This window comes from Phaethon aethereus, assembly GCF_964289735.1.
Source record: "Phaethon aethereus genome assembly, chromosome: Z".
NCBI classification, from domain to species: domain Eukaryota; kingdom Metazoa; phylum Chordata; class Aves; order Phaethontiformes; family Phaethontidae; genus Phaethon; species Phaethon aethereus.
In genome coordinates, this window is record NC_138577.1 from 27,157,108 (window position 1) to 27,169,361 (window position 12,254).

The 12,254-nt window shown below is 41.6% G+C and overlaps 1 protein-coding gene across 1 annotated transcript in view; it reads right to left on the minus strand.

Annotated features, from left to right (window-relative positions):
* The window catches only part of CMYA5 (cardiomyopathy associated 5), a gene marked incomplete at both ends in the record, with an annotated part of 51,926 nt that overhangs the window by 13,660 nt on the left and 26,012 nt on the right, over window positions 1–12,254 (minus strand). Inside the window, 5 exons of the mRNA XM_082013770.1 lie at window positions 72–216; window positions 3,687–3,833; window positions 4,885–5,034; window positions 9,956–10,077; window positions 12,044–12,066. Of these exons, the coding sequence (XP_081869896.1) occupies window positions 72–216; window positions 3,687–3,833; window positions 4,885–5,034; window positions 9,956–10,077; window positions 12,044–12,066 (587 nt within the window). The remainder of the gene's footprint in view (window positions 1–71; window positions 217–3,686; window positions 3,834–4,884; window positions 5,035–9,955; window positions 10,078–12,043; window positions 12,067–12,254) is intronic.

The following is a 12,254-nucleotide window of genomic DNA, read 5'->3' on the forward strand; positions in this document are numbered from 1 at the left end:
CTATGGTCTGGGGGATGCTCATTAGCAGCTTCCTAATCCAACCGAATGGCACTTGTGACCACGGCACTGACCTGAGACCCTCTCCTTCCGGTGAGTGCTGTCGGCAGTATTCCAGGGTGAAGGACTCTGCTGACGCCAAGCCAGCGCACCAACGGACAGTGGCAGTGTCCCAACACACTGTGCAGTCCTCAGCCTTGATGGTGGGGATGGCGGGTGCTGGGGACACAGGGACAGATTAGTCATAGCACAAGGAGGGCGCCAGTGGCTGGCAGGAGATGCTCACGAGAGAAAGGAAGAGTCACCTCCCCAAAACTGCATGAGATGGATAGTTAGTTTTGCCCACCCAGCAATGATCTTTTGCTTGTTTGTGTTTCAGTGGGAGAGGGCTACACTATGGGGAAAAAAAATCACCCTGGGAAAGCCACTATGACTATTTGTGCATTTCTACACATCCTTAGAATGCCTGTGTAGATTTTTATGACTCTCTTTAAGCATATTTTCCTCATTTCTGCCAATCTTCAAGGAGCAGAGCACCAAGGCAGTACTGCCTACAGCTCTCCCTGCATCACCTCAATCTTGTCCTCAGCAGTCCCTGCATGAACTGCATCAGAAACAAATGTGCTGCTGCATTGGGGATGGGCAGATGCTGACTTTCTGCTTAATTATGTCCTGGGGTTTTTTGCAATGCTAAAATGTGGTCCTGTTATTTCTCTTTTTTAGAGCTTTGACTTCAGAACTACAGGTCCAGCTGCAAGAAAGAAAATGGAATGCAAAATAGTGCACTGAATGGAAGTAATCAAAAGCTATTGTGTGAAATTGCACATCCAACATCATAGGCTGAAAATGGATTAGTTGTATTCACTTGCTTTTTCCCTTTCCAAGGAATAGCAACATAAACAAATCTTACAACCTGTTGTTGAAACTCATACAAACAGTCTTAATAGCAATCCTTAAAAGAAAGGTCATTAATTAAAAAAAAAACTCATACAAACAGTCTTAATAGCAATCCTTAAAAGAAAGGTCATTAATTAAAAAAAAAAGTCATAGAAAATTATTTTGCTTTTAAAGAGACTGGGTTCCATATAGGAGGCCTAAGACAAAAGTAGAAATTAGACAACTTTATAACAAGGTAATCTTATAGAACTGCAACCAACATTCCAGATGCGTTCTGTTTTGTAAGAAAAATAGTTTGTTATTAGTAGAAAGGGTAAGAAAAACACCCACAAGTACATATCATTTTCCTGGTTTAATGAAAATCAGTAGGTTAGCAGTTCAGGTGCAGATATACTTGATGTTTTACTGCAGGAACAGCTAATCTAGGTATTCAGCAGAACAATGAATCTGTGGGATAGATTCTTATCTGGTAATATATCTGTGTAGCTACCTTAGCAATAATCCCTTAATTCTCTTCTGACATATTTTATTATTGTCTGGTTTTAAACGCATCTGTTTCTAAAGAATGAAAAAGTAATAGCTAAATCCCCTAATACCTGCATCAGCAACTGACACATATATACACATTTATGTATGTGCAAACAGTATGTCATAAGACATTAAGGGTTTTTTTACTTGAAATTATCTGTCTAAAGAGTAGATGGAGTCAGCATATCACAAAATTGTTACTGTGCTTCTGATTTTTTTTAACAAATTAACTGCAGTTAGGATATATCTCTGATTTCCTCGTAATATTCCAGCAATCATATATAATGATCTTATAAGAAGCAAAGAGCCAAAAACGGTAAGTTTTTATTCTGTCCCTGAGATACAGGATGAAATCACATCTGTTTTGAACAACAGAAGAAGGTGCATTCACCCAGATGTCTTTAGGACTGCAAACAGCCTCCACCTGGAGATCAGTTTCAGATGGACTGGGAGGAGGAGGGGTAGAGGGATATTTGCTGCCTTCAGCATCATTCCCTCAGAGAAAATACTGCTTGGAAACAGTGTGTTCCCCAGGGGAGGGGAGGAACAGCTGTGAGTTTGGGAGGTGGAGGAGCAGGAGACAGCAGGTGCTGGGGTTATGCTGCAGTAGCACCCGCCTGCATTCCCCACAACTCCCCAGGACCAATGCTGCCTCCACAGGTACCATCCCAACAGGCAAACATTGTGGGGGTTCCCAGCACTGGGAAGAGGTACAGGTGTGATCCACTATTAATGTGCATGTTCCCATAACTGCATATACCAGCAAATTGTTTTATTGTATGTACCAACTTTCAATCTGAATTACTCTCTAAATTCTTGCTTCTGAGTTCATTGGGCTACTTGAAGAACCAAAGTATTCTAGCTTTATATCAAAGTTTCTGGGCTCACACTGAAAAACTGGTTTCCATTACCGGTGGTCATGATTCCTCCTTTGGAGTTAAGGGGATGCTGCAGTTTTGCATCAGCCAATACTCAGCAGAGTGCCCAAAAGTCCATCTGGGGCTCAGTGCACTCCAGAGAGTTCACCTCAGCTTGAGGGAAAGTGTTTACTGAGCCCTTGTTTGATTTAGCTTATTTGTTTTCTTAAAGAAACAGGCCAAATGAAGGCATCAAAGACTCGAAGTTAACTTCTTCAGAAGGCTTCAGTGCTGGGAAAAAGAATGGTGAGCCTGATGCCAAAAGGCAAAGACAGTTCTTAAAAATAATGGCTTCAGAGAGGTGAGAACCCCTTTTTAAATTATAATTTATTAGCTAGTAACAACTCACTATTATTTGATCATTTCACAGGTATTTTGCACCACGCTCACAATTACATTGTTGAGGCCATAAAATTTGAATTTCTACTTTGAATTCTCTGGAAAATCCTTGCTAAAAATATGAATAGCAAATTGAATATCAAGGAGAATTATCAACAAATTCAAGTCTTATGGACTAAGCAAAAGGCTTGAAGCTGTGGTTGCTGCCAAGTGATTTCAACAACACACTCAGTGTTGTACAGAGTTATTTCATTACAAAATTGTTAAATATCCTTTTCTGTACTTTGTGACTGCAAGAACATTGTTTTTATCCTGTAGAACGAAAAAAATTGCCTGGCAAGAGGGCCTCAGACAAGATGCCTCACTTTGTTCGTAATTCAAGAAGCAATAGTTTTGTCAATACAAATTATTAAAGAAATTAAAAGTCAGAAAAACTAATCAGTCAAATGAAGCTCATAAACAATACTTGTCTAATTACTTATCTTAATTTATACCACTTAAACAGTAGCAGAGCCTCTCAGCCTCACCTGAGACTGTATCCCACTGAGCTAGACGCAGCATGTAACCTCAGTAAAGCAGGCCTTCCCTTGGAAAGTTAATAATTTAAATCAATGCAACGTAGATATATTTGGGAGGAGGTCAGAGAGGCAAAAAATGCAGCCATCACCTCCATTTTCCACAGGAGAGGCAGCAGCAGCAGGGTGGCTCTCCCAGAGCTCCCCCAGAGCATTGCAGTGCACTCAGAAGATAAATTCGTACTGTGCTGCTCCAATGACCCAGTCACATGGCTTGAGACTGGAAATGTCTTCAAATCTGAATGCCTTCAAGTTTCCTCCCAGGAGCAATTATGCCTCTAACTCTTAGCAAAAAGAGAAACGACCATAAGTTGCTTGCTATCTGTCAGATGGGCTAAACGAAGCAGTTTCTTCTGTTTCAGTAACACTATGGACTAGAATTGGTCTAAGGACTGGAAGCTTATAATAATCAAATGCCAAAATATGTACATACCTGTTTTAAAAATGGCTTTTTCACTGGGTAAGCTACAGCCTGTGCCATTCACAGCCATGACCCACACACTGTAGCAGCGATCTGGCTCCAGGTCCTCCAAAATGCAGTGGCTCTCCTTCACCGTCACTCTGTACTCCTCTACCAAAGCTAGGAGGAACACACACACAGAGTATGTCACATGTGTTGCACTGGTACGGCTTACAATCGTGTTTCTCAACTAACATGTAAAAAACAGTCAATTAAAAAAATACAGAAAGCATTACTAGCCAAGAACCTGCATATTTTACTCTGACTCAGTTTTGACAGAAAGTTTCTGATGTGCCTTTGAGTTGAGTGCACTCAAAATCCATTGATGGCAAGGGGAGATTATGGCCCTTAGTCCTATTGAGGACTAGATTGCAAGTTTGGGACATACAATCAGCAGTTATCAACCCTGGTTTCACCCATCTATAACATAACAATTTCTTATAATGGACTTTATGGCTCTCAGCTATAAATTAGCTATTATAAAAAGCCTTTATCATCCTTTAGAACGCAGACATATACACACACCCCAACATACACACATGCACACATGGATTTGTGCAGAGCCCAGTTGCTTAAAGTGACTTTATGATCAGTTTGAGCTTTTTAAGGACTGAGCAATTAAATTCTCTTTTCTCAATTTCACATTTAACATTTGAAATATTTTAATGAAATTTTGAAAAAAATCTTTGTCGACTGGTGGAAATACTGTGAAAATACTGATTGTCTTTTCCTGTCACTTTTTTATTAGGACACATTTACAAAGTATATGCAAGGCCCTAAAAACCTAATGAAGTCCATCCCTTTGGGGTCTCTATCTGCATTTCCCATGAGTACCCATGGGACAGCATTGACACATCCTCTCTGAAGATCAGGCCACTTCATAAAAGGGCACCTCAACAGAGATGTTGCTACTTCTCTGAAAACAACTGCCCTGCACTTTAAAGACCTTGATATTTATCCTACGTTTTGGGCAACGAAGGAGCGCAAAAGGAATGGCATCTACCTCATGCTCTCCATCACTGTTACCCATCCTTAATCCTACACATAATGCCTTCACAGCCCTGCTTCTCTCTCCATCCTGGGCCCTCCCCTGCAGCTTGGCCTCCCCTCTGCTGACCCCAGACAAGAGCAGAAAAGACTCCTGCTGTCATACAGGCAAGACATTACGCACCCTCCGCATCTTTGCTGGCTTGCAGCTCCTCCATACAGTAGACCTGGAAGCAGTCGATGGCATCCCCGTCATTCACAGTCCAGTAGACAGCAACAGAGGTGCTGGTGGCCGAGTTTGGTTCCTGCGGTACAACAGTCGGTCTCTGTGGGACTGAAAAGAAAGCCTCCTGTTGTTATTCACACTCTTGCATTTTCAGCCAAATTACCTACAGGTTCATGAGGTAAGTTGGTTGCTTATTTTCACTCAGGTTGCTTATTTCCACAGAACAAGTACAGCAAGTACATGAAATATGGAATACTGGTGCAGTTTTAGAGCAATAGGTCCTCCTAAACTAGGAACAGAAGAAAGTAATTGCTTGGCATTGGAATCTGTCCATTTCACTCCCAGTCTGGACAAAATAAGATCCAGTCCTAGTACTGATAGCACCTGAACCCAGCTCAAAGTGTGTGCCCACGCCCTGCCCTGCTCTTGGAGTCCTTTCCCATGGGGCAGGACCATCGCGCAGATAAGTCATTGCACGGCTGTTCATTTTCAACCTCCAGCAGGGAGGCTCCTAGGGCTGTGCCAGTCCTGGACATGAAACGTTGCCATACTGCTCCAACGATCCATCTCCTTTTCCGAAGAGACCTGCTCCCTTCAGTCACCGGGAGAGCCCTCCAGCTTTGCGCTCCACTTTGAGGCACATGTGTTGATGAAACCCCAGGAGACTCCTGATAACTTCAGGACACCTCCTCAGAAAGGCCAGAAGACCCTGGAGCCTAACGCAGGCTCTTTTGGGTGACTGCCTTCTCCATTACATGACGTTGCCTTACAGCACAGGCACCAGAGGAGAGGACGCCCTGTGAAGAGGATGCCCATGAGAGCAGAAGCTGAAAGCACTTATGTGTAGCAAACAGCATGGGATAGCTCACTGATGGGGAGAGGGAGCTTGCAGAAGAAGAAAGCCTCCTCCAGAGACAGACATATGTAGCTGATCTGAGAAAGGTGGGCAGGGGAAAGGACCTGCCACACCAGGAAGGGATTCATGCAGCGTGTCAAATCCACTGACACTGACAGCAGCAGGGATGTACTTCAGGCAAAGGACGGTTTTAACAGCACTGGGGAGCAGGAAGCTCCCTGTAGCCTTGGGTCTACCCCTGCCCAGAGGTGGATGCAACTACGTGCTTCTGCCTGGCTTGGCCATTTTCCCCAGCGGACAGAGAATCCTTGGTGTCCAAGTGAACCCAAGCTCTGCCAAAGCATCTGAACCCCATGGGACAACCATGAGCATCCTTCACAAAGAGTGCTTCAAAGATGGCCAAGGCTCCCCAAAATTCATATAAACTTTGTCTCCTGATCGACACAGATCCACCCCTGATGAGATATTGTTCCCCTCTATGATTATGGAAAGAGAGGGAGGGAAAAGAAAGAAGCAAAAAGCCCCAAAAGATGTTCATTGTTAAAGTGATTGCAGGAAATGAAAATACATGGTTCTATTTCTTCACCCAGTAAATTTCCATATTGCATGAATTCTCTTAGAATCTCAGCAGAAAGCTTTTTCTTTTTTTTTAGTCATCTTCACAGTAATGATGATGATCCCCTGTGGCATGAACAAGGCAAATGCAGATGCTGGCTGTTTCTCTATGATTTACACAGAGAGCGACCAGTACAGTAGGATTACGTCTGCTTCACATTGAAAAAAAAAAAATCTTTCTCATTGCTAAAAACAATCCGCATTTTGCCTTTTGGCTGCATCTAGAGTTGGTCAATTTAAAAATTGATTGTCTTTAGAAAAAGACTTCCTTTCAGTGGACCTGGTGGGGAAACCAGCTTTTTTTACGCTGTGAAGTTGCCTAGAAACCACTATTTATGATCACAGAAACTCTACAACTGCAAGATTTATTACTATGCCAACTGTGAACAGAAGCTAGCTTAATGAATGAAACTTCCGAAAAAAAAGTTATAGATCAAAATTCATTTCAATAACATTGAGAAACATTTGATTTCTAATTTTCTTCTGCATAATATGAAATAAACTTTTGAAAGGAAGCCATTTCAAAGCAAGAAGTTGAACTAGTTTCATTAGAAACAGAACATTTATGTGTCATCAAAGTGCTGGTCCCTTTTTAAATGAATTTTTTCAACAGAAAAGTTGAAAATTTTCTCATCAGCTCAGTTTTCATTGAAGTGCTGTGGTGTAAGGAAGTTTTTCCTTTATGCTACCTGATCTCCACAGTCCCCACGAGAAAAAATAATAATCTCAAATGTTTTATGTATATCTACCCCTTTCCAACGTAATGAGAAATAACATTTCCTTGGCTTTGTGGGCTTGAGGAATGAGAACAGTTACATTCCTCTGTGACTCTAATGGAAGATTGTTACAATCAGCAAAGGTCCTTGCCTGGATAAAAGGCCAGGACTCATGGCAGGCTTTGAAAATAATAATTTTTCATTTTTTAAATTATTCCTACTCTTCTTGTGGCAGAGCCTGGGTTCCAATATGCTCATTGGCATGCTTATGCATTTGTTAATGGGGGTGGCTTACATGACAGGAGGAAGAATTTGAGGGAAAAGGGCTTTTCATTAGTGGATATTGAAAATTGAGAAATTGAGGGTGTTTCTGAAGTGGCGAAAATAAAGTTCTGTGAAATTGTTCAGTAAAATACTATACTTTCTGAAGCAAAAATATGTGGACTGGAGAAACATGGCAAATTCACATGCATTTCATCAAATGGCTTCAGTCAAAAAAATTCTGACAGTGTCTGACACTTGCCTTCAGTATGTGATAAATGATGTACTCAAGGCGTTCAATTCCAAATAAAGTTTCATGTAGGCATTTACCTCTGTTTTCCTTCAGGAAGGGTGTAATCTTGAAAAAAAAAATTGTCTACTGTTCAGCAAAATAAAAATCATAATAGCAATTGAAATACTTGGTAGTGGAAGTAAAGAACAAAACCCAGGTATTTTATAAAGAGAAAGAGAAAAAAGTATAAAGGATGAGGAGCTTTGAATATGGCTTGCTAGTGGACAGTCATTCATTTCCAGTTTGTCAAAGCAAACTGGTCTGGAGCCATCTGGTGTTCAGCAAACACAGTAGCTAATGCAAATCAAACCAAAAAGTGGATCTCAGCAGTTTAGGGAAAAACATGTTGGAGTGACTTGTGGGAAGAGGAAATACAGCATGAAAAAATGGTCTGGTGAGGCTGCACCTCGAATACTGTGTTCAGTTTTGGGCCTCTCACTACAAGAAGGACACTGAGGTACTGGAGCGTGTCCAAAGAAGGGCAACGAAGCTGCTGAGGGGTCTGGAGCACAAGTCTTATGAGAAGCGGCTGAGGGAACTGGGGTTGCTCAGTCTGGAGAAGAGGAGGCTGAGGGGAGACCTTATCGTTCTCTACAACTACCCAAAAGGGGGTTGTGGTGAGGTGGGTATTGGTCTCTTTTCCCAACTAACTACTGATAGAACGACAGGAAATGGCCTCAAGCTGTGCCAGGGGAGGTTTAGGCTAGACATTAGGGAAAATTTCTTCACCAAGAGAGTGTTCAAGCATTGGAACAGGCTGCGCAGGGAGGTGGTGGAGTCACCATCACTGGAAGTGTTCAAAAAACGTGTGGATGTGGTGCTTCAGGACAAGGTTTAGGGGGTATGGTGGTGTTGGGTTAATGGTTGGACTTGATGATCTTGAAGGTCTTTTCCAATCTTAATGATTCTGTGATTCTGAGTCTGTCCTCCTGGATGACCTTTCCATTAGGTAGCAGACCAGGAAGAAAGAATGGTTGCAGCCATGGGACTGCAAGAGGAAGTTTACGGACTAAACCAAGACACAGCACATTTGCACCACTGAGTTAACTCTGAGAGTGAGTTATAAAAAAGATTTTTTTACCCAACTTCTTAAAAAAATTACACTGTGATAACACTGCATGCACAAGTGCCTATACAGCTTCACCTGAGAAGCTTTGAATGCTGGCGGGCAAATTCATACAAATCTGAAAAGGAAGTTAAGGATTCAGAGTCATTCTGTTCTTCTAGGTCTAATAAAAGTAGTGGTGTGGAGGAGAGAGATGATCTTCCCATAATGACACTGCTGAGTGTGTTCAGCTTTTATTAGACAGCAGGGAGTCTGCGCAAGACAGCATACCTCCAATGTCCCATTAGACACCTGAAAATCCATCCAGAAACAAAGTACCTTAGGGAAATCAGTGTTCTAGTTCCAGTGCTCAGGGACCAAACCTGTGAGAAAGAGGCATCGCTTGAAAAGGCGGAGAGTGACTATGATGATGGTGGTATGTGCAATGGTGAATGGGAGGTCACAAAGTATGACAGTGAGAGGCAAGGTCCCTAAACAAACCTCCTCCTGAGAAAGAAACACTGGAATTAGACCCTGTTACAAGGGAAATTAATCCACAAATTGGTGCTGACAAACTCTTCACTCTGTCCAGATCCAGATCATTTCTATAGGTCTATGTTCAGGCAGAGCAGAAAGCCCACACGGGCAAGCTTTTTACAGGACATGAAATATGAGATAGAGATGAATAAACCTCCCCCGTGCAATTTTCACTGCTGCTCTCCAAAGAAGAGGCTGTTTCCAGCTACAGTTAACTACCTTCCCTTCATGTCCTGTGGGGGTTTCAGGTGCCTCTGTTCACTTGGCACAAGCCCAGGAACCTTGGCCATCATCCAGCTCCCTACTCTCCTCCCCACACCAGTGATGCTGGGGCTGCCCCCTCGGAGAAGGAAAGCTCAAGAGACCCTTTGATTGTCTCTTCTATCCCTGCCTGCAAGGGAACAGCAACTTCTTTAGCCCTGGGGGATTTGCAGATAGAGACCTTCTGCTAGTTTGAGGTACAGATGCCTGAAATAATGCAAGAATCCCCCACTTTAGCACTTTTTACTCTGTTTCTCATCTTAGTGTCCTACTATAAGCCAAACACTTGTGTACAATTAGACTTCATTTTACATTCAATTCTGATTGCTAATTACATGGTTTGCAAATTTATACTTCTCAAATAGATTCTGTTTTTAGCTTCCTAAAATTTCCAAAGCATTGACAAAAAGTTAGTTTTTGTAAAGATGACATTCAGAGATTCTTACCAGCCACATGTCTTAAGGAGTGCTGGTTGCTTTGTCCTGGACTGTCCGCATAGTGCTCAAACAGTGAAAAAGCACTGGGCATCTTTTCTAAAGAGAGGGTAGTATCCATTGCAGAAAGTAACCTATTTGGAAGAAAACACATAGCTGTCTGTATAAATCCCTTGTGGCGTCACATAGTTTTCCAAAGGCCAGAAGCAAAGACCATGTGATGTACATTTCTCTAAATATTTCCCATGAACTTGAGAACAGCATGGAAGGAGAAGCTGTCTCCCTGGTTTTGAACATTTAGAGCATATTGCAATTTCAGATCAGGAGCACAGTGAGAGTGCACATGGTCTGTATGCACTTGACCCATGAGAACCTGAGGATTTGAAATTCACAGCAAGATTCCCAAGAGCACAGAGGTTCAGACTTAACTAACACAGTGCCTTTAAAGGTTATAAACCTTAGAGCTAAGATACAGCAGCTGACTCCAGAGGCATAATGGGAAGCAGCTGCTTGTGGCAAGCAAAAAAAAAAAAAGAGAGAAGGAAGATAGATTCCACTTAATTAGCCCATATTTGCTGAGTTCATTATAGGAAAAACCCCAATATATTTTCAATTCTGGGGCAGAAGCAGCTTCAAGGAAATTAAAGTGGTTTTTTTTCAAGGCAACTGAATTTTACCTTTCTCCCCTTCTCTTCTTTCAGTCACTGAAGTAGTTAAATATGTATAATCTTCACAAAGCACAACAAAGATAAAATATACTTTATATAGATAAACATGCATTGTTATACAGACTTGTTCTTAATCTTTTTTAGCAAGTCAGGTATTATCACATTAAAGCAATAACCTAACCCATGCACAAAACAGAATAAACTTTAAGTTTAGTATGTAAGTAAACAAATAAAGACCAAGCATACAGAAAGCCTTGGAGAATTGTTTTGTCCCATATTCTTACACAATAAACTACATGCAGATATGTGGTCAGACTCTCACATTTTGGCTTACAACAGGTGAGTCCAAATTTATAGTCCTAATTCTGCAGATAATAGCAACCAGGAAGGGATGTTTGACACATTCTCTTCAGATCACTCTCCTGGGGTTGTAACTTGACTGCAAACTGGAACCCACATGTCATTGTTACACCCCAGTCCATGTGACCATATGCATCACTTTGATGGCTGAGGCAGCACTGATAAGGGAATGTTTGAAGTGCACTGTGCAATGCCCAGGTCCTTTGGGCAAAGTCAGTGGTGGTGGTGGCATGGGCAAAGCAGGTTTTGGGGCTTGCGTAGGAGAAGGCTTGCACAGGAGAAGGCTGCAGCCAACCTGTCTGAATGTTTGTAGTTCACCTTGGAAAATTTATTGGGAGAATACGGGCTTATAATCAAACACTTCTCTCATAAAGGATGGGTCTCACCAAAATTACTCCCTTGAGAAAATCACACATGGCAGAGAACCATTTGTGATTGTATGTATTTACTGGTAAGTGAAAGTGGGCCAGGATGCAGCTGTGATGAGGCACCAGCTCTCTGACCCATCCTGAATCAGGCAGTGCTGATGAAGAGGCATGGGAAAACACCAGCCCACAGTCTCCTGGTAAGCTTTTGAAAGCTACTTAATCTCTTTTTTTTTTCTGGAATTGTGTTCAGAAATATAGTCCAACAACCCCAGCCACTTGAGTGACACTTTGCATTATAATCTTTCAGAGACCAGGTAATACAGAATCAGACTAGAGAAAAAAGAACATACCAGCGATGTCTAAGAAATGGAAGCATGGTCAAAATGTTTTTTAGTGTATGTGTGTATAATAATAACTACAAGGAACATCTGTTTAAAAATATCTTTATAGGTATTTAAATTTAAGCTGACATTTTAAAATGCTACTTAACTGATATATTAGAGAACACATGCAAAACATTTCAAAACCAGTCAGTTACAGCAACAAGTATAAAACCTCTTCTCTTAATTTCATTATTTGCAAGGTTTATAAAAGTAGCTATGAATATTAGCAGTATGTTTTCAAAGCTTGCAAATACTAAAAGAATGATCCAGCATGCTAGGCCTCATACTCACTACAGTGCACTTAACCCATATTTCATATACCTTTTATTCAATTCTTTAGATGACTAGAGGAGGAAAAAAAAAAGTATTAACAGTTTTCAAAACCCTGAAAATGTTGAAGAACCACTGCTCTAACCGCCTTGCCACTCTCCACAGACACAAAATACACATGGCTTTATTGACTTGATGTTGTCTGGGACAACATCTCTGCTCATTCACACCAGCAGAGAATTTGGTTCCTTAAGAATATTCC